The sequence below is a fragment of the Musa acuminata genome, chromosome BXJ3-10 (assembly GCF_036884655.1).
Source record: "Musa acuminata AAA Group cultivar baxijiao chromosome BXJ3-10, Cavendish_Baxijiao_AAA, whole genome shotgun sequence".
In the NCBI taxonomy this organism is placed as follows: Eukaryota; Viridiplantae; Streptophyta; class Magnoliopsida; order Zingiberales; family Musaceae; genus Musa; species Musa acuminata.
In genome coordinates, this window is record NC_088358.1 from 33,624,158 (window position 1) to 33,651,517 (window position 27,360).

Here is a 27,360-nt window from a genome sequence, read left to right on the forward strand (position 1 = left end):
TGAAGCATGTTTTCCAGATGTGTTGTCTAAATTGAATTGTAAAGTTTGCTCAGATGTTTTGTTTCATGTCTTATGTCTCAACTTTCGACAAAAGGCTATTGTTTTTTGCAAGTAATATCAAGGATATACTTAGAGTTTTTAATTTTTCAATCAGAATTTTGATTTGTCACCAGTATTCTTAGTTCTGTAATCATGTTCAGGTAAAGAAGAAGGTGTACACAGAACTTCATGTTGGCGATGTTATTCGGTTTGGCATGTAAGTTGATTTATTAATGCCCTGAATCAATCTGATGTTTTCTGTTGCATGCTTCTTCCATTTCCTTTTATTTGGTTTGGTATGTTGGTAAGTTTATCGTTGAAAGTTTTGCACGAACAAACATATTCTTTTTCTACTATTTTTTATGGTTCATAAACCTAACAATTTTTTTAACAGTATAAAGCCATAAAATTTTCTGAAGTGTTTGAGTTGTTTATTGTAGGTGTTTTGGGGATTCTTTTCCTAAAGAAGATATATAATGCCTGTCTTAAATAATTAATTAAAACAGAATAAATGGGTTCTATATTTTTTTTCGTCTCTCTGTGACCCCATCCTCTCTCTCACTCTTTGCAAGTTTTACTAAGTTCTAAGTTCTAACTAATTACTGTCACTGTCCCTTTGATAAGGTACCCAAACTGGTCTGCTTCAACTCCATATGCTACTAACCCAAGACAATATGTTTCTCTATTGTAAACTAACATACTGTTGTACCAAGTGCCAACAACTTTGTCCCATAAAAATTGGGATAAAAATTCACATTTGTTGACATCTTTCAGAGTGCTCTTTGACATTCTTAATAGGCAAGCTTAACCAGATTATTTTTATGTCTCTGACTTCAAGTGAAGTCAATTTCAAAGTGTGTATGTAATGGGTTTATGTGTAATATTTTCAGGCTTAGATTTAACTAGGACAATTTGACTTGATACTGTTTGACATGATTTGGGCTTGTCCAATTAGTTTGCAGTTCATAGCACTGAGTTCAGAGCAGTTGATCCTGCTTCTAGAACTATTACGGGATGGATGCCCTTGCTGTTTCTCACTGGTTAGCCTTCGAATGGTACATTATTGCATTACCAAGTATCCTATAAATCGAGTCTTGCCAGTTGGTATCTTGCCATTGTGTCATTGCCCTTGGCTGGCTTGTGTCATTTGTACTAATGTATGTGGCATCCTTATTTGATCTTAACCATAGTTATTCTTACCGACCCATACCTATGTACCGATCAGCTGTTGGTATGAAACATATTGATGTACCGACATATGGTATAGTGGAGCATATCGACAAACCAGTATGTACTGCCCATACTGGTCTCCTATTGGACCGGTACGTACCGTCCATACTAGGCGGTATAATATGATACGACAAACCATGATCTTAACGATATATTGGTAAAGTTTGATTGCACAATTTTATTTGCTATGTTTTTTTAGTTGTTGCTTATGATTTCGTTGTCTAACATTAAGTTGCACGGTTGTGTTGTTATTGAAAATTTGCTTGAAATGTGAGTTACAGTGTCTTAGATATGTTTCTTTCTATTGTTGGCAATCAGTTTGATAAAAAGTTTAAGCTTGAATAGAGTGATTTAGATATATATTTTTTAAAAGCTGTTACTGATTTATGTTGTTGCTTTGCATTCTCCACAGGTCGTCACGGTTATATATTTTCCAAGGACCAACTGAGTTAATGCCTCCAGTAAGACTTTGAAAACACGCGATGACTTGTTTATAAGATGCAATTGATTAGATTTCTGCCTTTCTTTTGATTGGACCACCTGCCAACAATGATGAGAGAGTAAAACACCATATGAAACCACTTCTTGCAAAAGCTCTGTTTACATGGTTGTTGTACTATTACTCCAGAAATATGCTATTTTCCAAACTTTGAGTGAACTCATGATGCTTCTGAACATTTGGATCATGAACTCTTTTGCAAGATTTTATTGGCCTTAAGGAACATGCATGGCTGTATGTCTCTCTGACTTGTTTCAGACTAATAAATCTACTTGTTACTCATTACCCTGAGGTTGGAACGGTGAGGGAATTAGCTTTAACTTCTTTTTTCTCTAGGAATCAAATAAATCTAAGCTCCTTTTTTTACTGTATCTTGTCTCTATATGATGTAACCAATTAAAATCATCCACTAGATATTTCATATTATCAATGCATGAATTTGACCTTTTCTTTTCATAAACAATGCTTCCTTTTTTTTGTTTCCTTTTTGCTGTTTTACTGTTTTAACTGCCAAATTATGCATGCCTGAATGAGTAAAGAACATGCTTGTAGATATAGTTGTAACTTGCTTGTTTCATTGCATTCAGATTTTTTCTGAATACTATGGGGTTTTCCCTCTTAGCTTTTCACTTCACTTTTCAATGTGTAGGAGGGTGATTTGGAGAAACTACGGAATGCAAAAATTCGAGAAGAGTTGCTCGATCGTGAAGCTTCACTATTACGGGCAAGAGTCGATGCTTCCCTTGCAAATGGTATCTCATGGGGCATGCAGGAGGATGCTATTGAAGAAGACACAGAGGTTGGCAAAATTGTTTTGACTTTCCTTTTTAGGAATGCCTCTCTTATTATGTTGTAGACTATTCACTATCTTTTGTCTATCTCTGTGGACATCTAAATTACATTAAATATTTTGATTCAATGATGCCGTGGTTATTTTGCAGAATGGTGCAGATGAAATAACATGGCAAACGTACAAAGGACAGCTAACTGAAAGGCAGGAAAAAACTCGTAGCAAAATTATAAAAAGAATGGAGAAGGTAAGTTGTTTGGTTTGTTTTGCTTCCAACACTCTTATATACTTAATTCTTGTGCTGAAGATCATAATGTGAACACAACAGGTTCCTAAGTAATAACAGCATATAGATATATAGTACAAGTTTCACAAGTTTACTTCTGAAAAATGAATGAATACCATGGAATTCCACTTTGAGATGCATGTGCAAACTGTTATGTTTTTCATTTATTTGCACAGAAAATGGTGTAAGTTAATAGATGCTTTGATTAAAACCATGGTTTGCCTTTTCGGGTACCGGACCTGTTTCAGCAAACTGCTGGAACAATATGTACCATCCGTACCTGTATGCCAACACATGGTATGCCGATGCATACCAGTGGCTTGGCGATGAAGAAAAAGAAAGAGAAGTGGCAAGAGTGGTAGTAAAACAGAGATGGAAGGAGAAAGGAAGAGGGAAGAAGAGGAAGAAGTGGAGGCAGATGAAGAAAGAAGAGGAAAAGAGCATCGGCAGCATGTACTTGGGAAGCAGTGGCAGCGACAATGAGGCAGCGCCATCTTACGTGATGGTGAAGCAACAGCGACAGCAGTGGGGAAGCGGCGATGGTGAGGTGACGACATCTTAAACAACGGCGAAGCAGCAGTGGCAGCAAAGGTGAAGTGACGATGGCGAGGTGGTGGCACCTTACACGACGGTGAAATAGTAGCGGCAGCAAAGGCGAAGTGGTGACAGCGAGGCGACAACACTTTATGCGAGAAGAGGGATCACATTCGCAAGCCCTAATATCTTTTTTTTTCCCCTTTTACACTGATTTCGACATGGGTCCCACTATTTTTTTTAAATATTTTATTAATTTAACTAGATTGCTTGATATAGGGTGGTACGTGTACTAGTCCCTTGTCGGACCGGTACATAGTGCCCGTATCGGGCGGTATATTGCGGCATGGCAAACCCTGCTTAAAATAATATTATTGTCCCCTGAAATGTATTTGTAAAATTTTATTTTGTTTAACTGCTTGTGTACTTCTCTCTTTTTTATAGTGTATACACAAGCCTTTGGATTTGCTAGCATTGATATATTGTTTATGATCAACAACTTTATTACTTAAAAATTTTCTTCGATCTTTGGTGCTATAAGGTCGCTAACATGAAAAAGGAGATTGATGCCATACGAGCAAAAGACATTGCCCAAGGTGGCTTAACTCAAGGTCAGCAAACACAGATAGCTCGGAATGAGCAAAGAATAACTCAGGTGATTGATTCTTTTAGCTTGTCTACACTGTCTTGATCTTTTGACTATGAAGGCTTTTGCATGAGTCACAAAGATACTATTTCTTACATATTTCTCAGATTATGGAGGAATTAGATAGCTTAGAAGAGACTTTGAATGAAAGTATTCAAGAAAGTGTAGGTGCTCGATCTGGTAAGGTAGTTTGTGGTAAGAAGAAAGAGAATGTTGAAGATGAAGATGACATGCTGAGGTATATATTGTTCCCTTTTATAGGATTTTTGTTTTCTAACATTTTTATTTCAAATTTTGAACCTATATGTTATTTTGAAATGCATCTGAGATTCTGAGAAGCCAACTGTTCATTTAGTTCACTAGATGGATGTTTTTCATTTGTTATGGAAAGTCCAAACGATAGCATTTATGCTGAAATTTGTAGTACATCTCTTTGAAACAATATATACTTAAAAATTAGGTGAATAACAAACTGTAATTCTATTTGATATACTTTGATATGAAAAGTTCCACATAGATACGTCACAAAGAAGATTGGGAATGCTATAATATGTCACTGTTGCAGAGGAATATATTTGACTTTTGTTGTTTTCTGACAAAATTGGCATCAAAACAATTGATGAGATGCTTGCTGCTTTCTGTTTCAGTTATCAGCATTTTTTGGATTGTATCTTCTAGATTTCCATGGAAACCAAGTAATAACTATTTTAATTACATAAATTCCCTTAGCTTAGGCTACTGAATTTAGGCTTTAGATTTATGATTACTGTTCACTGTTCTCTCCATCTTTTATTAAGTTCATCTCAAGGAGATGTTTTGATGCTAATGTAAATAGTAGTCTACGTGGTTTTGTTAGTTCAGCCTAATAACCTGTGTAAATTTGAGGACAAAGTTGTATGATTGAGGATGTACTTTTGTTCTTCATTGGAAGCTATTAAATTCTAAATTTTGCTCTACATGTACTGTTCATTATTTACTACAAGTGACAACTTTAATTTAAGGTTTCTTGGCTAAGAAGCAATAATTCCAAGTGTTCTTCATTTTAATTTGTCCATTCTTTTAGAAGTGAGATCCCCTTGTCAGGGAAAAAAGGTTCTTTGCGGATGCTAGTTCCAGTCATATTAGTTCCCATCTAGTTGTAGGAAATTATTATTTATTTTTTTACTGGTGCTACTAGACATGCCTATAAAGCACATATGAGGTAAAAGGAGGTACTTTGTGCAGTGGCTTGGAAGGGCTTCAATCTTATTGTTTGATTAATTTCAACACAACAGTTTATACGTAAGTTGGACCATGCATAAATGACTATCTAATACTGAAATTATGGTGTCATAGATGCTATAGAGTTAGAGCCTGAATTCTCATTGGTAGAATGATAATTGGGATCAACTTTCTACCGGACATATAGTATTCCTTTGTTGTGTAGTTCTGTCATATCAGTCCTCTTTTTCTATAAGCTAACAAATTTGTGTATCATCCAGTGATGATGACGATTTCTATGACCGGACCAAGAAGAAGCCTGCTGCTCGAAAGTCTGGTGAACAGCAATCAGTCGAAACAGCTGATTCTCTTCTCGACAAAAAGGATACCATAATTAGTCAAATTGAGGAAAAGAAGGCCTTGCTTTTGAAAGAGAAGGAAAAGGGAGTGACTGACTCTGTCAACAGCACCGAAGGTGGAGATGACCTTGATGCTTACATGTCTGGGCTGTCATCTCAACTAGGTGAGCTTCTTAGCAAGCATGCATGATCACGAAATTTTCTCGATAAGAATCTTATCCATTGTTCGATTTGAAGCATTTATCCTTTATTTTTTTTGTTACTTAAGGTCTGTGAAATCATTGTATGGGGTTACTTTTCTACATAGAGTACCTTTTTCTTAAATTTCATTCTTTATAATTTATTTGCATATTTTACTACTTCATATTTTATTCTTTAAATTTATTTACATAATTACATCTTATGTAACGGGTAATCACTAAAACTTCTATTTCTACTTTAGTATTTACAGATGCTTATATATATATATATATATATATATATATATATATACCATGGAAGTTCATATTTGCATATACCATGGTTCTTTACCGATCTTTATTGATTGTACCAACCGACTCTCAGTATAGTACGTATCGACGTACCAACATATGGAACGGTGGGGCATACCGATAGATTGGTATGTACCACTTGTATTTAACTTTTAACCTCCATGTTTAAAAGCACAAACAGCGAACCTTGGCATATACACCCTATTAAATAGCACATATTTGCACCAAAAAGCTCCCTGTTTTTCATCAACAAATCTGTATTTAACTTTTAATCCTCTTCCTGTTTTTCATTACCAACACTGTATTTAACTTTTGTTACTTATCGGCTTTCTGTAATAAAACTTGTTGCAAAACAAAACCACCCCTGCATCCCAATTCTCTTCCGTTTAAAATTTCAGAAAAGACCATATTTGTATTTGCTTTACAAGCTGCAAAAACTACAATTCCTTCACCAATTTGTAGAAACATCCTCTATTAAACAGGGGTATATATGTAAATACCCATCATCTTGGAGGATATACATGATAATATAATATTTTGAGCTGTATTTATTCATTGACCTTTTTCTGATGGCGTCTATATGTGAAAACAGATATCGTACATCTAATTTGTAGTGACATTACAAACATCAAGAATTAGACAGTATAGTAGTTATTTTTAGCAGAAGACATTCCAAGCCTCCCATTTCCTGTGCCCGTTGCTCCTTTCAGCCTAGCTATAGTCCCTCATCTTGATCATTTTGTTAGGTCTCATATTCCTGACCTTGTTTTCCTTCTAGAAGATGCAAGTTATTTGCTTGTGGCAAGTGCATAAGCAACAGATGGAAATTTGCATATGAATATATCTTGCAGAGAATCTTGATTGATGAGATTCTGACCGATTTTTTCTTTTCTCATTTGATAGTGCACGACCGAGTCTCAAAAATTCAAAATGAGCTGGTTGATCTTCAAACTGATTTGGAGAAAACAATGTACCTGCTGAAGATTGCTGATCCAATGGGAGAAGCTGCTCGCAAAAGAGATGCCAAAGCAGAAGCATCGAAATCCAAATCCATTCCTAATGTCTCTAAGCCACCAAAATCGGAGCAAAAGCAAGGGACTGCACCTACACATGTCGTAAGGCAAGGGACTGTGCCTACTACAACTGTTGGTTTAAAACCTGATGACACTTCCAGTCATAAACAAGCAGTGGAACATACAGAAGGCAGGAACATGACTGAAGACCAAGAGGCCAGCAAACCTGTGTATACCGCCGTAAAGCCGCAGTGGCTTGGTGCCACCAGGGAGATTACATCAGAAGAGAATATGGTACAGGAAACTCATTTGGATGAGAATGAATTGGATAATTTTGTGGACTACAAAGATAGGAAAGAAATTCTTGGGTCTGACAATAGATCAGAGATTGACTGTGCGGGTCCTGGTCTAATTATACGAAAACGAAAGCCTGCCCATGAGATGGGGATGGGTGTTGATAAAATCCCCAAGGTGGAAGTGTCAGTGGCTGAAACCTCAGCTGCTGATGCTGTGGCTCTGCTGCTGAAGCACAAACGTGGGTACACTGCTTTAGATGAAGTACTTGAAAACAAAGAGTCCAAGAGCAAAGGTCTAGAAGGAAAGGATAATTCACAGGAGAAGCGAGTATTTGGGCCTTCAAAGCCAGCTTTTCTTGACAACAATCCAGATTATGAGTCGTGGGTACCTCCCGAAGGTAATCTATTTGATACCTAAAAGCCAAGATATCACTTGTGTCTCAGGAAATAACCTAATGAAATTAAATGCATGCAGGACAAACTGGTGATGGACGCACCTCCCTGAATGAACGTCTGGGTTATTAGTTTATGCTATCGTGACACAAAATCCATCTGGGCAAGGTGTAAAATGAAAATCATGCAGGACAGGACAGAGTAATGTGAGAACCTGACCGAATGGCTTCTTGAACTCTACCTTTCTATGATATTCCCACATGGCACCAGCTTCGCTGTGGCTCCTGCTCCCTGACGATCTCCGTTTCGCCAAATTTTCCCATGTTTGTATCCTGGTGTTGTGTATCCTGGAAGCCATTAAAATGGTCAATCTGGTGAGCAAATTTTAGCAATCCATCCAAGTTAAAAATTCTCAGAGAGAGAGCTAGCTATATGGAGATCAAACTAAAAGAAAACATCAAAGAAAAGCTGACCGGGTGGGGTGCTGTGGTACCCGACTTTATTGTCCTGGGACAGACGAACTTATATTTTTTTTCTTGAATATGGAAATTCTTTGGATAGATAGATTGGGTTGGTATCTTCCCAAATTGTCGTGCCCATGCTACAGTAACTTTTTTTTAATCCTCTTGGGATACTTGTTTAGAGGTTGAATTAGTTGTGCTGATCAGCAATGTATATGTATGTATGCATGCCAACTTTTAGGTGACATGATGCATTTTTGTGTCTCTGTAATTTGCTGCACATGGTTGGGGTATAGCAACGTGAAGTTGATAACAGTGTGCATCAAGAACTGGGGGGCTTAGGTCAGACAGTCATGGATGCGAACAGCTCGAGTTGGTGCTTGCTCTGGGGGCTTAGGTCAGACAGGCAAGAACTGGGGGATAAATGTCGTCCCTTGACATCAATAATTTCTTTCTCTCTCCTTTTATCGATCGATAGTAGCATCTTGAATGTCGTCACCTCCTACTCTACTCTTAAGTAGGCATTGCTGATTGCTTCGAACTTTGCTTTTACAAAGCACTAGAGTGCTTTGTCATAATAGTCTCTCATATGTTGCTTTTGTCAGTCACTTTGGATCTCATCTTCTTCCCACCTCCATCGAGCGACATTAAAGGTATTAAAAAAAATACATAAAAACATCAAATGAGAGAATCGAAGGTAAATTTCTCTCTCTTTATACCGTGGTTATACGTACAATCATCACTACCAACCAACCATAAATAGCACAGCCCGAATGGGATGTATACCACCAATTGGAGGTGAAAATTTACACCTCATGATGTTGATCGGATAAAAAGAGGGCTGTGATTGGGATAGATAGACCACATGAGGTAAGCATCACATTTGATTCTTCAGGAAGGTAAAGTAACAATCCCAAATTTAGTATCCTTCTTGCAACCTAAATATTGATCGGACAAACATCACATGTGATTTCTAGCAGTATCAAAATTTTAGGGGCAGCATAACCCTGCCTCATTTATCTGTGCACTTCACAAATAACCCTGCCTCATCCTGGTGAATTTTGCCCACAAAAAAGAAAAAAAAAGATTTGGCCACTTCATTACCGACAACCATCTTTCTCAAAGAAATAAAATGCATGACGTGAAAAAAAAAGAAAAAGAAAAAAAGAGAGGGACTAAATACAGAGATATGCGCGGACGGACAACGGGAAGCAAAACTAATTTCAACATCGGTTGTCTGTCAAAAAAAAAAAAAGTTAAAATATGCTCTTAACATATTCATAAACTAAAAGATTTTTCAAATCATTGCAAACTACACCTAGGACAAATCAATATATATAGAGACAAGTAAAGCAAAACCATTGCCCCGTAGACAAAAAGAAAGAATTCAACTACATAAATATTGGGGAGTCTCCTCCAAATTTAAATGCGGTGTTTACTTCAATCAACCAGTGATCTCAATAGTTAAATAGGCTTAGGGGCCTCCTCTAACTCACAAAACCATTGTCCCGTAGACAAAAAAGAAAGAATTCAACTACATAAATATTGGAGAGTCTCCTCCAAATTTGAATGCGGTGTTTGCTTCCGCTAGCCAGTGATCTCAATAGTTAAATAGGCTTAGGGGCCTCCTCTAACTCACAACACACTTCGAAGACATGAGTAGTTGAACGAATATTTAAAAATGGCTTTAAATTATCCAGATTTACCTGATGTAACATATTACTCCATTATATGGACAGCATGACACTCATTGGCACATACACTAGAACTAACCATCTGGTGGAAGAAGGGAACAGAAGGGAAGGGAAAAGAGCTGAACACCATTCATTCTCCATGTGATTGCTTTTTATTGGTTAAAAAAGGACACAAACAAATTTATCTGCCATCAACAAAGACAAACTGTCCAACCGATAAATCAAACAAAAAAAAGCAACACCACCCAAAACCAATAACTCACCTTTGTATTGCTTAGGCCTTGGAAGCTGTGTCTTTCAAACAGTCCATATTGCATAATCCCATTGATCTCATCATGTCTCCAAAGCTGCCATAATTTATCACAACAGTCAAGATAGAATATATTCACATAGAATAAATCAACAAAAGAGAAAGCAATCTTAGCCAATCTTAAGTTTCATCTGACCGATCAGAGCTTTTCCTCGGTTTTTCTGGTTGGTCCATGTCATCCTTCATGTCTTTAGAACTGTCAACACTTTTTCTTGATTTCTCTCTCCTGTCAGTACTAGGTCTTGACTTTCCTCCGCTTTCTGTTCTCCGCTTAGATTTATCCCCACTGACAGTGCTTGATCTAGACATGTCTGTCTGATCTGTGCTCATTCTTGAAGACTCTAGACAGTCAGAGCTCGTCCGAGGAGCCTCAGTGACGTCTGATGTCTCAACAGATTCATCTTTTATTACAGGTAAGTTCTCTATGGCTGATATGAACTTCTTTAAATGCCTGATGTAATCTGGAAAGAGTTCTAGATTATTGTGGTTGCCTCCCTTAATCCAAAGAGGTTCATACTTTTCTTTGCATAGTTCCCACAGGCGCTTCCCATGTGAACAATCAACGACATTATCTTCTGTACCCTGCAAAAACAATAACATCTGAGTCATCTTGACAGCATTTCCAATAATCTCTACCGATCATGAAAGTTCTGCTCCAGTAGTTTTTGATATACAAGAACTATTTGGAAACACCGATTTGAAGGAAACAAAAGTTACATGTAGGAAAAGACAAAAAGAGGACCGAAGAAAGAGTAATTATACTTGAATGGTTTTATAGAGCAAAACATTCAACTGAAATTATTAAAATTGCATTCTACTGTTTGTGTCATGTATGTTTAGGTTTAATATTTAAACTTCTAGCCATTTATATTCAACCAGTAATTTTTTATGCAGATAAGTAAGTGATTCTAATTTTTTGCTGTCCAATATTGACCATTTTGTCCAGTGTCCTTGAGTATAACATATATCCATTAACTTGGTGTCCACTTTGTATATCGGTGGTTACCATCTAAAATAGCAGATGCACTTTGAAGAATTGAACAAAACAAAGCTTGCTGCTGATATCATAAGCTCAAATATGAAGTACGTACAGAAAAAAATGTTATAGATATCGTTAGCTCATAGACAAGGTACATATAGAACACTCCATCTGTATAGTTTTAGTTAAGAGCCTCGTATGCAAACAGTATAAGGGCACAAGCAAGGGTTAGTATATGAACATGCTTCCATGCAAATATACATAATAGAAGGACAAGGACCATAGATATCGACTAATTCAAGAGGTGAATAGGCAAGGAAAAATTAATAATCTATGTGTGCAAAACATTGAAGGTAATATTCATTTATTTATCTTGATATCATACACAGTCAACTTCCAACTCCCTAAATTTTCAGACTTCATGATATATAAACTTCATGATACATGATATATAAATTTCTATATATAGTTCATGTTTTAGAAGATGAGAAGGCAAATAAGCAACATAAATATAACAGGAAAAAAGTTTCCCTAATCAACTTATATAAATTAAACATAGGTAGGAAAAGAACAACAGAAGAAGAATGATATGGGCCTGCGACAACCAAAAGTGAAGATATGAAAATTTGGGGACTTCCTTCTTCATGCATATATAGGTGTTCTTATATGAAGGCAGCTTGTGACGAGAAAACAACAAAAATGCAGATGTTGCCCAATTACTGTCATTCACCAAGCAAGATCAGACAAAATAACAAAAATTTGCAAACCACTGTTCATGTTATCATGAATCAAGAATGATCAAGATGGTTTATAATATGCAAGTGAGACAAGTGGCATAGGGTATTTTGGTTTCCACAAAGGGTGCCTAGGTTTGCTAACATCCTGGCTTGCATGCATTAAAGATTCAAAATCGTATCAAGGACTCATTAATGAATGGAGGAATCAGAAGTTCTTCAAGTCATGTGTTCTGTTAGGATGTTCCAGAAAGTACAGAATATCTTTACTCTCAATTTAGAAATATAGTCTGTATATGAAGGAAGCTGCTACTATGGACAGAAAACAAAGAGGCAAGGAAATCATATAGAACCACAGAAAATGTTTGCTGGCTGCTACCAATTATTATTTGTTGTTGAACATATTAATAGCATATTCAGAAAGCAAAAGAAGGTGGGAACATTATATACAGCTTCAAAGAGGATCTCAAATGTCAAATTCCAAAATGGATGGACCAAACTATCTAATTGCTTTGTTTACACTGCAGAGTGGGGAGTGGGGAGCCTACTAAACCAAAAGTAGTCATTATTAACGTCAAGCCTCTAGTATGCCCTGGCAGGGCTGCATTTGGGTGCCATGCTGGGAGAACCAGATTAGATCTATGTATTCTACAAGAGGGGTGCCCGATCTGTTTATCTAAGGATGGTACCAATCTTGTTTCCTCTTGTATAATTGATGAATTGGAGCTTGAGTGAGTTGATAGATATAATAATGCAGTGTACTTACCGATGTATTGAAGTTAGCTGTTGGGGCTTTTTGAAAAATCATGATAAAATTCTCTTGTATCGGATATTGATATGAAACAAAAAGAATTTAGTCATCGAAGAATATGCAAATGAGCCTAAGCAAGTTTTAAGAGTTCAATGGATCTATGTCCAACATCCAAGGTTATTTGGCTTCACAAGTAACATCAACAACAAAAAGTTTACCATTCAACTTCTCTAAGAAAAAAGTTCACTATTAAATAGTGGATCATAGAATGAGAAAAGAGTTCACTCTTAACTAATGGATCATAGAATGTTGCACTAGGCATAGAACAGTGATTCTACCTAGTCAAATTTAACATAAAAAAGAAATTGGGAATTGAGATTCTAAATATTTTATATTAAGAGAAGATTCACTCAGCAAAAAGATCTACTGTTGTGCAAGGAGCTTGAGACTAACTCTTATTGCTGATTTACAAAGAAGCAGAGACGAGAGCCTGGATCTGTTTAAAGTCTCGATGTAAAATATGTGAAGTGATAGTTAAATATCTTTCTTGAGGGGCTCTAGAAGGTTTAACTACACAATATATAACACAAACTAGAGCAAAATAAAAGAAAATTTTCTAACCAAAAGTGCAACAACTAAAGATATACCATATCAAGTAAAGCAAGAAAGTCAACACTCACATGAATTACCAGCACGGGACATTTCACAAGTGGAATTTTATCAATGTTCTGCAGAAAAAAAAAGGATTTGATGTTAAGATGATCTCACAATGAAATGAAGATCCATAAGCCCACAGATTAGCAAAATAATGGAAAAGAACCTTATATATGTCAAACCAGTATGTATGCTTCACAGGATACATTACACGTAGACCAGACAAAATAGGACTATGCAGAACAACTGCTCTCAATCGAGGCAAACGAGCAGCTAATTCTAAAGTAGGACCAGTACCAACTGATTGGCCATATAAAATAATATCTTCTTCATGGGCTCCATAAGTCTCTTTAAGGCATTTGTAAGCAGCTTCTATATCAGCATAAGTATTTTGCTCTGAAGCCTGAGAGTACAATGTGGTAAGATACAAAATTACATATTGTTTTTCATCAGTTAATCAAATATTAAAGCAGAAAAAGATAAAAAAGTGACAAGGATGCAAAGCCAACCTTTCCAGATGATTGCCCATAACCTGAATAGTCATATCTGCAATAAGTGGGTTTCCATATTAAACAAAAAAAACCATCCAACAAACCTGGACGTTGACTATATGAAATGAAAAACATGGAAATTTTCTAATGCAATTGGATGCTGGAAGAAAACAACTCTGATTATGAGGCCCCTCAAGAACTTACAGAGAGCTCTCAGCAACTAATTGTTTTCGGACCAGCACTTTCCACATTTACCACTTTTTATCAAAAAAATAAAGGGAACCTATTATTAGACCAAGCCAAGCGGTCCTAGTGCACACCATGCTTTGCATTTTTAAAAAGTCCGCACGATCTGATCTATAGCATTAGAAGATGAACAGATAATTTTGCTGACATGTTAGTGTTACCATCACACATAAAACTCGTCTACAGCAGTTTCTAGAAGTGTGATTCGGTGAACTTCTGAAAATGTGTTCTAAATCGCAGAACTGGGGTTTCTAGATCTTACAGCTCGGTGATGATCAAAGGGAAGCTCATGCCCCACCTTCAATCATCCTCCAACTAGTATAGGAGACAGAAAAGAAAATAGATTAGCCAATATTTATATTGAACAAGAATCAAAATGAAAAAGGAACTAAAGAATATGATGTGAGAACATAAACACACAACATGCAGGAAAACCAGAAAGCACAAATCAGTGAGGGAAAAAGAAGGAAAGAAAAACAGCAAGACAGTAGATATTAAGTAATTCTGCTGGCAAAGCTTTCAGCCGTATCTTTGAAGCTATCAACACTAGAGATATTCTTGTTAGAAATTGCCTAGTTCTTTCATTCCAAATGTAACAAGACCAAATTCCTACATTCCTTGAGATCTTCTGTCCGGTCTGACCTACGTGGATGAAGATGCTTGCACTTAATGAAGAAAGCCCAGTATGGAATGTCCCTACAGTTCTTGCAAAATTTGTATCAAAGGGTTTAACATCCCTCACTGGTATAAGAGTGGATTCGAACTAGATGAGCTTAGGAAGCCTGATAAATTCTGCTGAAAAGCTTGTCATATTGTTTGAACACAGACATCTTTATAGTTTATGCCTAGTCCTAAAACGATGGTTTGGATACCCATTTTCAGATCAAAAGGAGCATAAAAAAGTCAGAAATTGCACAAGATTATCCTACTCCTTCAGGCAATTATTTTTCTTTTCTTTTGTCTTTTTAGGAAATTATTCAGCTAATTGTAGCTCCTGTGTCAAGGTAAGCATCAAAGATACAAGATACCGTCCGTTTTTTACTTCATAATTCCAACATCTAATAACAAATCACGAATTAGAAAATGCAAAAATAACTCCTTTAAGATCTCAGAATCAATGCTTTCCTGTAAAATCTACTTAATCGACAATTTATTTATCATAAGAAAGAACAAAATTTAAAGAAGAAAAAGTCAAAATGTCCATTTCGAACTTATCGCAGGAATCAGCTCAAGTAGCTCCAAACAACGACTTTCCATCCCATTTTCAATTCGAAATTATCACAAAAGTTTGAAAATTTTCAACTAAACAAACAACGCTCCATCAGCTACGCAGGCGCCATAAGCAACATAAAAGATCCATCCATTTTAGTTCAAAATCCAAACTTTAGGTCCTCGAAGATTACCAACGCAGAACTCATTAATAAACAAGGAACCAGAACGAGGCGGCACCTCACCCCATCAAGTTGACGCGGAGGTGATTGCTGAGCCCGACGAAGAGCTCGTACATCTGGCCAAGGTCGGCCGCGTTGCCATGGGAGTAGAGCAGGGTGAGCTTCGCGTTGGGGTTCGTCACGTACATCGCGACGATCCCGCTCCCGCGCCTGGTCCACAGCCGCCGTACTTCCACCCCCTCCCGCGGCGTCACGGTGGTCATGGACAGCCGTCCCGACGCTTCATCCTCCACCACAACCCTGTACGAAGGCGGGTCCGGCGGGAAGAAAGCGAACCTCGCAGCCATCGTCGACGTCATCCCTCCCATCTCTCCGGCCAATAGGGGGGGCGCCGATCACATCTCCATGGTTTTCGGGAAGGACCAATGGGTTTTAAGAGTTCGATGGGCAAAACGGCGGGGAAGGGAGGAGGAGGAGTTAACGGTGAGAGAGAGAGAGAGAGAGAGAGAGAGGTGGGGGTGGGTGGGTTTGGAGAGGGAATCATGTCATGATTGGAAACGTTTTTGGTAGATTGTTGCGGAAATCACGGCAAGCATTTGTTAAACAAATTGAGAGAACAGTTCGTGTGCAAATATACAATACATATATATATATATATATATATATATATGTATCCCTATAGGAATAGGGATTCTCGTATTTATCCCTCCGAATTATAGTCATCCAAAATGTATATGCCATCAGAGTTAATCTCTATTAGTTACTGTGAGTCAAACATAATTAAGTCTCGAATTTATTTCGTCATACTTCAAAATCTCATTATGAGACGCAAACATTCGAGATAATTTTTTTTTTTTTATATTTTCTACTTTTGTGTGTTTCTCTAACTTAAGTAAACTAATATTAATCATGATAAAGTGATTAATTAGGATTTTTTTAACGAATATTAATGAGGACAACATATTTGTGTGTGTGTATATACATATATATATATATATATATATATATATATATATATATATAGGTTTTTGTTATGGATATATTACTGTATTAATTATCCAAAAATATTTTACTAGTAATTAAAAAATGAGTCCTAAAAAAAATGTTTACTTCAAAGAAAATAAGAAGATTGGTCCCTTTTTTTTCTATTGTTTATTCAAAGGATTTAATGTTCTGCTGCTGCTACGTTGTATGATCGCCGTTAGCATACATAAGTGGACTTGAGGTTTTGGAAAGCCTTTTGTTTGTTCGAGGAAAGACGAAACTGAAGCATTGAATTCTCTCGTCGCCTACATGTTCTTCTTTTGTGTCGGAGCTCAACATACATAGGTGGGTGATACAGCTTAATGGCCTGCTAAGAGACAGATGTTCGCCAGAGATTGTCCCCTTTTTCTTATTCCATGGTGGGATTCTCACTTCTCTCGATTAGAGGGCGAAGACAGCTAAAAAACGTCGTGCACACAAAGCAGAGGAGCAAGGACCATAAACAATCATCCTCCATCTTGTTTCTTTTGTTTATGTTCTTGGTGCTTTCAATCAAGTAGGAGGAGAAGTTCTCGACTTGTCCAGGGCCTTTCGAATCATTAATTAACAAGTGTCGCAAAATTCATTGGAAAATATCGTGTTCTACTTTCTCCCAGTTTTGTTTCTGAATTTTTCAGCATCCACACAAGTTTCTAGTTCAAAATTAGATTCTCATTAATCTAAAACATGGTTTTACCCAACTAAAACACCAAGTGAAGAAGACTGTGCATTCTGGATTTATGATTCGGGTTCACAGCCAGAGTTATTTCTCTCTCCAATATTCAGATAACAGCAGCAAGTTGGGATTTTCACGTAGTTAGTATCAAACATGTTTTGTCTTTTTTGACTCGAAGATGATAGCAAATATCAGAGTAACAACCAGAATGACCAAATCAAGATACAGTTTAGTTTTTGTTTCAGGTGAGTTATCATAACGCATAATAGCTAAGCTAGCAATTAGCTATTATTCCGATGGAAGCACCATTGGTGAAGCGCATAGCCTATCAAAAGCCAGCAATTTGCTAATGATAGATAATACAGGGTACTACTATAATGATTGAAGATATTGATCCTTGATACAACTAGATTTACTACAGTACAAACTACGAAACATAGAACTGCAAGTATGATGATGGCACTTGCGACTGTTTCTTTTTGTGCACTCGAGTGAGTGTTTCCCATATGATGCCTCCTACATTTAGGACATGTGTCTCATATGCCTGCCTTTTTCTTGGCAGTGAAAGGCCTTTTTGCTGGCCATCCTAAGATGGATGGATATCTAAGACCGACTACATTGGCTGGCTGGAACACTTGAGAGCGCATGTTGCTTCTGCTGGCCTTTTCGCTGGATGTCGGAGCAACATTTTGGAGTGGAATGATCGCTGGCAAACAGGTTTTGGTGAAGTGGTAGTCAATTCAGGAGGTTGATTGGATCCCTGTTATGGAAGAAGATAAAATAACATTTACATGTCTTGGTCCAGAAGAGAGGGATAGAAGAACCAAAAAAAAAAAAAAAGAGAGAGAGAGAGAAACTATACATATGATAAGATGAAGCATTTGGGATAAGCTTCCTCAGAAGCTGCAGAAAGTTAAAAGCAGTTGACTTGCATAACTTTTTCCTAATTTTTAATATAATAATTAGAACTGAAAATAATTAGTTTAGAGCATTACCAGAGAGAGAGAGCTGTGGATGTATACAACAGTTAAAAATATATTAACAAAATCTCTCCATGATCTTTAATAGGTATTATTTTTATTTAAAAGTTATTACATCTGTTATATAAAGCTTGAAAGTCAACCATTCATTTTCATTCTTGGAAAGAGAAGGGAAAACAGTTTGTGCTTCACTTGAGCACTTAAAAAAAGAGTGAAATTTCCATACACTCATAATCCAAGCCCTCCATCTCAATCTCCATTTACTAAAAATATGAAGTTTCTAATGAATCATTTGTTCTTTTTAGAAATATGGTTTTCTTGTTATCTTTATTTAGATGTTGGGAGAGATCCTTAGCTGATACAATTGTGTGTTAATTTTGTCGAAATGTCATAATCTCACTTGTTCTCTTGTATTGATTGATTGAAAAGGAAACACAAATTTCAGAAGCAACTTTTTTTTTTTTGTTGCTTCTGAATCTGATGACAGAATGATAGACCGTTCTCCTGGACTAATCTTTGGACCAATTACACAAACACTATAAACAATGTCTAACAACTCCTACAAGGATCTCTGGTTGTCATTAAAGTAATCTGATATGTTAAATGATCGATCGTGAGGGTTGAGGAATTTGAGGATGTGTTCAGCACTGCTGAAACATCAAGAGATGTTTGAGCTCCTAAAAATCTTACTCTTCTAGCCATTTGATGATATTTAACCAAGTATTTTATTATACAAGAGATATGTAACTCCATAAGCAGAAAAAGACGTTCAAGCTCCTAAAAGTGAATGTGATCGGATCAAACCATCACATTTAGCCAAGAAGAAGAAGAAGAAGAAGAAGAAGAAGAAGAAGAAAGAGCTTCTAGTTTGACGAAAGGTCCACCAATTGGAAGGTTTATTTGTACCCGTTCGATCAAAATCACATTCGCCACACTGAGGCACAAAGCCAATTGGAAGGTTTATTTTGCTATATGATTAAAATACAATAGTCCTAACTAATATTAATCTGTATTAAGTATCCCATTATTTGTCGATTTTAAGAGAGTTATGATCACAATCTTCTTTAGGATCTTTTTTTTCTTAAATTAACATAGAATTATCTATCACATTAGATAAAGAGGCGTTTAGTACCCATAACAATCTTTCTTTCCTTCTTTAAGATTTTTTTTTCTTGAAATAAAGAGATGTTTAGGATCTTCAAACATGAATCCTAACAGAATAAGAACTGTTCCAATCTTATCCATATCCACAACTCAAACTATATGACTCTAAATATGTTTGTAAATGTGATCCAAGGTAGGAACTAAATATATGGATGAAAATTCATCCAGAGTTGTCGATGATCCATCCTATGTGAAATTTAATTTTTTAGACTTGGATATAACCAGATAGATCACATTGATACAGGTGCTATTATTATGTTATTATGCAGGTTTTCTTTAATTTTTAGCAAATTGAGTAACTAAAATTTGAGATTTTATCCACTGTTAGAACTCCGTTATACCAAGAAAAAGAGCTATAGCACTGTTAACTTATTATATCAGAAAGTGCCACTGGTATCTAGATTTTATATTGCATCAAGTAAATTAGAAACTTGTTCTTTAAAATTATTATAATAGTAATCCATTTTTATGTTAGAATTTGGGCTTGATGGACTAACTAATGTATCAACCTCATTTGTTTAGTTTAAATCATTTATCAGAATACTTAAGCTGATGTGGAATTAATTGAGGTATTACAATATCCCTCACTCGGGGGGTTTGACGTTCTCGTCAAGACCCAGCATAGTTCAGATCAAATCCTAGTCTAGTGGTGGCTCAACGTCATTACAAGTCTAACTTCATCAATTAGCAACTCTTTCCTACTCGAGCTTCCTCGTCATATCCAAATATTAGATCAACTCTAATGCAAAATATCATAACCCAAACCTAATGTAGCATGATGCATGTGAGGCATAATCTAATTGTGGCTTCACGTCGTGATGAGTCATCTGACTCCATCCACAGATAGTTCTTCCCTATTCGAGCTCCCTCACCGTGCATAAATATTAGATCGACTATGATACCAAATGTCACGACCAGAGCATGATGGACTAACTCATCTATCAATTTTGTTTAGCTTAAATCATTAACCAAAATACCTAAACTAAAATTGATAATGGTACCATCATCATATCCTTATAAATCAATCCTAGTTTTATTTATTTTCGATATGATCCTAGTTTTATTTACTTTGGATATGAAACTAATTAGAGTGTGAGAGGATGGCAAAGAAACCAGAGGAGGTCAGGCTTCTGATATTTCTTACGAGTGCTTGCACAAGGTAGCAAAGAGGATTATAGATCATAGACTAATTCAGGGATAAGAGGATTATAGATCTTATAGACTAATTCAGGGATAAGACTGTCATTTCAATAAGAATGATACCTTTCTTTTTTCAGGAAACGATGCATCTGGAACTCTGCCACCTGTCAGTATGAAATATCTAATTAGATCTCAGGATATTGAGGAAATTCCATTGGCTTTCTTATGAAATATTATGCTGACCACCAAGGGTGTGAATCAACAGACATCATCTGTTCATGAGTCTTTCAACATGTACGTAAGTAAATAGACGGTCAGAAATACCAACACATTTCTTTCTTTTTAGTGGTTATTAAAGGATCTTATTGTGCAAGCATTGACAGAGTATAAAATGTGTGGACAACCACACCATTCAACTTCCCAAATAAACACTCGGAGACAACCTATTGGCTCACCAACACCCACCCCAGCTGGTGCAACTTATCTTCCGATAACGTTAAGAGCCTCCCTACAGCATGATGTGTAGTAGAGTTGGGGCCTTGCCGATGATGGCCATAGGCAGACACCGTTGTCTCAATCGCATCATCTATGGTCCACCTCAAGTCAAGATTCAGTGAGTGAACAGAAACAACCCTACATACTCCACTCCTGCCATCTTCCTTCCTATCTTCGCCCCACAGCAGCGCCACCTGAAACGGACTCACCACCGACTCGATAAGATGAGAAGCAAAGGGAACATGCAATACATGACGTGCCAAGTTAGTAACAAACCGTACAGCTTTTGTGATAGAGAGGTTGCTTCCTCCCTTTTTCTTTCTCATTCTCTCTCCGTCCCTACGTCTTTGCCACTCGAACGGTACACCCAAGTGGCTCGCATGAACGTGCAAACACATGATGATCCTGGTAAGAGGTCAGAGTAAACACATCGATAACAACGAATGATAACATATATTAGTTAGATGCAGTAGAAGCAGCACATGATGGGAGCAACACCAACCGACCGAGGAGGTGGGCTTCCACTATCTTCGAGTCGTCCCTTGCCGCCTTGCTTCTCACTTCAAGTGCTGCAGAAATCAAAAGAGTAAGCAGGGATTTTATAATGATCGAGGCACATGGCATCAACAATTACCTCACAGCCACGCAGATCTTATAGTCCATGTTCATCTGCCACAAGCATGGCATCAACAATTACTCACAGCCACGCAGATCTTATAGTCCATGTTCATCTGCCACAAGCATACCCTGGTTGGTTATAATTACATTCTCAGCAGGATAAAACCAAGCAGATTCACATCTGCTTGTGAAAGACAAATCATCTGAAGATACTGATGGATCATAAAAGAACATGGAGCTTTTATTTCAATCAAAAAATAATGTCAATGAAAGCATCGACAACCCTTGAAGACCAAAGGAAGAATCATTGGAGAAACAAATAGAAACTACTGTTTTTGTGTAAGATTCCGATATTTAGTACCAGCCTTCCACTCCAGATTGTTGGCATGGGAAGTTTTGAACACTTGCAATCCATTTTACAAGGTAAATGAATGAGTTAGATAGAACCAAAAAAACCTGGTACTGTACGCCGTAGAAGCTCTGTAAAATACCATTCTGGGCCTCTCTGTTTAAGAAACAAAAAATTGTCAGAGAGATTCCACTTAATAAAACAATTCTAACATGAGCTCCTTCCTATATATTGATTGATTTACGATGTACATGGGTTTACTGGGAAAGCAGGGAATGAGGCAGCAACAGTTCATCAAAATGTTGCTCAACCTGAGACCAACGTTGAAACAATTCAACAAAACCTTTAGGTGAGGCCAATGTTGTTCCATCCAATGATTTATATCAAAATGAACACTGTTGAAAGGAGACGAGCAAATTTACATACAGCTATTTTACGTTTTTATTGCTGAAAGTATTTTTTTTTTCTTCTTCTTCAGGTACGCGGCATACATGCAGGATATCAGAATACCTTCTTCGAGTAGCAGACATTTAAACAAAACCATAAAACATATATACAGAGGCAGCACAACCACAAGACGCACATCCACTTCCCTTCGACATACCATAATCCTCTAAACATCTTTATTCAGCAATCTCCCCTTCTCTATTCTTTACCCCGACTAGAAAAGGGCTCACACAAACAACCGCTACTGGACTGCAAACCAGCCGTCAACCCTGCCTTTTCTACCTTCTACTCAAAACTGGCAAGAAGTGCCCAACCTCTGCTTCTGCCTCTGGCCAGCAGCACCACATTTCCGACTACGGAATGCACCTGGGAGCAACTCCTGGAACTTCTCCAGGAATGCTGACCACTCCTCCTCCCCCATGTCAGCCAGCTTCACAAAGTTCACATTTGCAGGCAGCTGTTCGTTGGCACTCCTACTATTACCAACCTGAGACCTACTAGCACCACCACTATTTTTAATTTTACTACAAGTAAAATTAGCACTCGGAGCACCAACCAGGCATCGCTGACTCTTTCCAGCAAGAGCTATGCCCTTCAAAGATGTGGACAGCTTTGAAAAATGCGGATGCCATTCACAGGCAGATGGGCAGCAAGTGCTCTTCACATTGCTTTCTATGTGCTCATCATCTTCCTGCTCCTCCAAACTCTCCTCCAATCTTGACAGCGGGTTTTTGGAGCTTCTGCCTCTTTGTCCAAAAGCATAAGACGCTGGTGATTTTGGCATTGCCAGATCAGCTTCTTCATAGTCAATGTCAAACAGAGTCGCATCATCATCATTTGGATTGGCTACTGGAGAAAATACTATTCTTTCTGCTATCAACTGTCTTGCCTCAATGCACACAACTTCCAGTTCACTTGGCTCTTCTTCCATTCCTCTGAATTCCCTGCTCATCATCTCACCAATCTCTGCAAGGCAAAGCCCAAATGCAGCTGCTTCCTTGAGAAAAATAGTTGACAGGATCAAAACTCTAAGGCATGCTTCACGGATCATGGGCAGCTCCATACGAAGCATCTCAGAATCTTTGACCGGATCAAGGTCAGCAATATACTTGAGCTCATCCTCAGAGAAAGGGATTGATGCCTGTGGCCAGTGGATCCACTCAAAATACGGATCCTCTAAACTCTCTGGCAAGCAGAGACCATGATCGATTGGAACAAGTTCCGTCTGGGCCCCAACTCTACCAGTCACCCCTTCAAGTTTCCTTACCAAAAGGTTTCCGCCATGCCTGTCAGTATTAAAAATTCTAATATCAAGTATACCAATCCTGTGTATAGCCGCAACAGGAAAACTGGAGGTCCCATGATCACTAGCATCAAAGTCATGAGGAACAAACTGCTGAAAGGATGCTATCTTGCTGACAGCACTACGCTTCTTGTCAACAGCCTTCCCACTAGTATTGCAATTAACACCTTCGTTCACATGAAAAACTGAATGAGTGACCTTCACAAGGACTGTTGGGGGAACATTGGCAAAATGATCATAATCCAGGAGGTACGCAGCAACTTCCCTGAATCCAGTCTCGCCAACTCGCACAGACCTTTTCAGGCCCGGTCGCCCAAGGGCCTTCCCCGTGAAACCTTTAGGATTATTTGGTGCAAATGGTTCTTCATCTGTAGGCTTCACAATTGCAACACATTCACCTCTGACATTCCTGAAGTAGTAGGCACCACCAAGCCCACTGTGAACTGGTATAGGGTCAACGCCATTTCTAATAGCGTTCATGACATCCTTAACCAGCTGTCGGGTGCGAGAGCAGCGGCTTGAGCACACTAAAATTTCAATTGGACTGCTCCGATCCCTATGCTGAATGTCCTTTCCAGTGGGAGAGAGGCATGGTGTAGAGGAACTTCTGTGCAGGGCATTCCTGGTAAGAAGTAATGGGGAATCATTCCGGACAGCACTGAGATCATTTTTTAACACAAGATCACCAAAGGTGAGGGAGCTCTCCTCAGTAGGCACATTGAGAGCAATTTGCAACCTTCTTTTCACGGTGTGGGCATTATCCCCACGATCCAGTTCAATACCCAGTACACAGCCAGTTTCAGTTTGGACAAACACACGTCTCCGTCCACCTTGTTTTCCTTCGCTTTGGCTACTCCCATGGTAGTCACTGCTGGTGGTGCGACTTAAGATTGAAACTGCCATCTGGGTCTTAATGGGGCTGTCCAAGTTAGGAGACATGGAATATGCAGGATCTGCAGTTACTACAAACAGAGGTTGCAGCAAAGAAGATGCTTTTCTTTTTCTTCCTCTTCTTCTCTCTTGAGCACACGCCACACACGGAGGTTGACGCGATAGTAGAGAGAAGAAGATGTGATGCAGGATCGTTCATTAAGTAGGAAAGTATTACTGGACCGACAAACCATACATCAGAATTAGAAGGCAGTGCCAGTGTAGATAGAGATGCACGACCACCCTACATCGGAAAACCCACCTTAATTGGACATTACGCTCATGTGAAAAGTCAAGACCTGTCAAAAAGAGCATTCACATTATGGGTACTAGGATAATAAAACTCGGTTAGCATAATTAAGCAATTGAATGCTTTGGACAATCCAAGCAAATCGTAGCATACATATTTTCGTGAGATAACTAAAAAGAAGTTAAAGAAGACAAGGAAAAGACATGCACACCATATGAAGGCCAGAACAAAACTAACTTCATTTTTGTGGGATGAGTTCTTCATTTCCGTGGCATGACTCTACAAAAAATTAGAGAACAAAAACTGGATGTATAACCGATATTACAGAAACAACAAAGACACCGGAGGTCAACCAAGGACCAAATACGCAGCTGTTGATCACAAGAAAAGAAAAGAAATGCATTTTACCATAGTAAAAAATCAACTTGAAATGTTCGCCGCAAATCCTTTTCGTCTCCTTTACTTATAGTCACAAAATGATGTGTTTAGTGTAGCAGCGACAAACACATTAGCCAAAACCAAATGTTTTGCAGATACGCTTATCCATGCCCCAAAATAGTGACGTCTCTAAACAAAAATTATATAATAAATCAACGAAACAAGTGAGACATCAAAACACGTGAAATTAACAAATCAAATATCCAATACAGATCTATGCGTTTCTTCAGTTGTTGAAAGATAACAAGCAAGGGTTAGGAATATTCACTTAACAATGAAAAGAGTGCAACTGCTTCACTGACAAACGCCACAAAGCTCTTCAAACCAAAACCGCGAAGAATCCTTGCCATTTTGTCCGCAAGAAAAGGTAGACCATCAAAACCAAAGAGAAATGCTGAAGGAAGCGCTCGATCCAGCTTACTTTAACGTTTCTTTGCTCGAGAACCAAAGGATATGTTTCATGACGCATCCGCTGGCAAAGAATGTCGATCTAAGTAGAAATCGGCAGCATCTAACCAAGTTAGACCAAACCCTAGTATTCCTACGTAGAGACCAACTCGACCCCTGAAAACCTATCATTGTGCCAAAAGAATCGGCAAAAAGCAACAAAATAAGCGAAACCCCAACGATCTGGCAAACCTCGCGAGATTACGAACGACCACGCGATAAGATCGCAGAAGAAGTCACCTAGAAACCAAGCGAGAGACCGATGTGTGGAGATCGCGCCTAGGTCTGCGCGAAGCAACTCACCGGCGGGGAGATCTCGCCGGAGAGAAGGCAGGCTCCAGGTCCACGGCGACCGACGACAGGAATCAGATCCGGGGGTCGACACCACGGCGGAGGATCCGCTCCTTCGCCCCCAACTCGTCCCTCACCCACTAGGCTTTTATTGAGAGGTGGTAATATGAGCCTCAGGCTCACACAGCTAAAACCCTTCTCTCGATTAAAGCTTTAAGCCGCGATTAATTGTATATTAATTGCACGAAGCGTGCGGATTGGAAACCTCTAGAAGGAGGGACAGGTAACGTCGAAACTGTTGGATTGACGGGATAGAATGATCTGACGGATGGCATTGAGCCGCGTGGGTAGAAGGAATTGGATGCAATGCGGTTAGTTTACCGCCTTATCAGTGAGCTTTTTAATGCTCTGCCTCTGCGCACGCGCTCGAAGCGCACGGCAGGTCCTTACGCGCTGACATGGAGCCGAAACAGAGTCATGAGCGTAAGGGATCGCGTGGGAAACGTTTGTGGTTGGAAAAATTACCCGATAAATCCATCAGAAAAGTATAATAAAAGGACCACGGGTGTGGGTCCCGCAACATCCAGATCGCCCGGAGTGATTTTCTCGGGCGAGTTGCCTCAACTCGTACACCGCATGTTACCATGGGTGACGCCTGCTCCTATTTCCACTTATTGCTCTCACTGGAACGAAGACATCGATGGGAGTTTGTGGACCTTTAAATGGGAGAACGCACACGCATTCTTTCTGGTCGAAATTAGAGGGACAGAAACCAGAAAGATTAAACCACTGTTTCAGATAAGAGCCTACTGAAATAGTATCATTTCCTTGCTTATGAATGCCTCTCGAGGCCTCTTCGCAGTTGACTCCACACCATAGCCGATCTCAGGTTTAATAATCCATGAAGCTCTGAGTCAAAAATGATGGCAGATTGTCCTGACACTGGCGCCCATAGAAACTCGATTGCGTAGCGGTTGGGAAGGGAGGAGGCAGAGGCTCGCAAGTTGTTCGGCAGAGGAAGGTGGGTGATGTTGATATGACAGGAACATGTATCTAACTCATGAAGCTCTGTTCTATCTATTTGTGATGGGAATTAATTATTATCTTTTTTTTCTTTTGGCTTTGAGTTTGGTGAACCCTATGGCAACTGAAAGAGACAACTTTCTTTCAGGTCGGGGCAAATGCTTTGGGACATGTTGGTTGTGGGAACAATATGTTGGACTATTAATCTCGAAGAAAACCTTGTCAATTTTTTCAAAGAAGTATCTTTTATTTTATTTATAAATTGATAGATAGATAGATAGATAGATAGATATATGAGA

At 38.3% G+C, this 27,360-nt stretch overlaps 3 protein-coding genes across 16 annotated transcripts; 1 reads left to right on the forward strand and 2 right to left on the reverse strand.

Annotated features, from left to right (window-relative positions):
• Positions 1-186: 186 nt before the first annotated feature.
• On the forward strand, positions 187-8,482 carry LOC135651633 (uncharacterized). The gene is made up of 9 exons (XM_065171864.1): positions 187-256; positions 1,682-1,730; positions 2,418-2,567; positions 2,710-2,805; positions 3,920-4,033; positions 4,132-4,262; positions 5,506-5,747; positions 6,978-7,781; positions 7,859-8,482. Coding segments are annotated over exons 1-9 (1,638 nt in total). The 5' UTR covers positions 187-254; the 3' UTR covers positions 7,909-8,482.
• LOC135651634 (uncharacterized) lies at positions 7,999-16,018 on the reverse strand. Of its 4 annotated transcripts, none has more exons than XM_065171866.1 (7): positions 15,551-16,018; positions 13,869-13,905; positions 13,526-13,762; positions 13,386-13,433; positions 10,378-10,823; positions 10,195-10,278; positions 7,999-8,123 (listed from the first exon to the last, which is right to left on the reverse strand). In XM_065171866.1, exons 1-6 carry the CDS (start codon positions 15,853-15,855, stop codon positions 10,206-10,208), a joined length of 1,146 nt encoding a protein of 381 aa, XP_065027938.1. In that variant the 5' UTR covers positions 15,856-16,018; the 3' UTR covers positions 7,999-8,123; positions 10,195-10,205. The 4 variants fall into 4 exon arrangements, with proteins under 4 accessions (XP_065027938.1, XP_065027940.1, XP_065027939.1 ...); XM_065171868.1 differs by lacking the exon at positions 7,999-8,123 and adding an exon at positions 9,090-9,474; XM_065171867.1 differs by lacking the exon at positions 7,999-8,123 and adding an exon at positions 10,052-10,116.
• A 6,331-nt stretch (positions 16,019-22,349) lies between these two features.
• LOC135651803 (phosphatidylinositol 4-kinase gamma 6-like) lies at positions 22,350-26,192 on the reverse strand. 11 transcript variants are annotated; one of them, XM_065172239.1, is made up of 4 exons: positions 25,988-26,176; positions 25,722-25,872; positions 24,875-24,911; positions 22,350-24,789 (listed from the first exon to the last, which is right to left on the reverse strand). In XM_065172239.1, the coding sequence occupies exon 4, from the start codon at positions 24,619-24,621 to the stop codon at positions 22,669-22,671; it is 1,953 nt and encodes a 650-aa protein (XP_065028311.1). In that variant the 5' UTR covers positions 24,622-24,789; positions 24,875-24,911; positions 25,722-25,872; positions 25,988-26,176; the 3' UTR covers positions 22,350-22,668. The 11 variants fall into 11 exon arrangements, with proteins under 11 accessions (XP_065028311.1, XP_065028310.1, XP_065028309.1 ...); XM_065172238.1 differs by having other exon boundaries at positions 25,574-25,872; XM_065172237.1 differs by having other exon boundaries at positions 22,350-24,911; positions 25,722-25,772; positions 26,051-26,192.
• Positions 26,193-27,360: the final 1,168 nt, after the last annotated feature.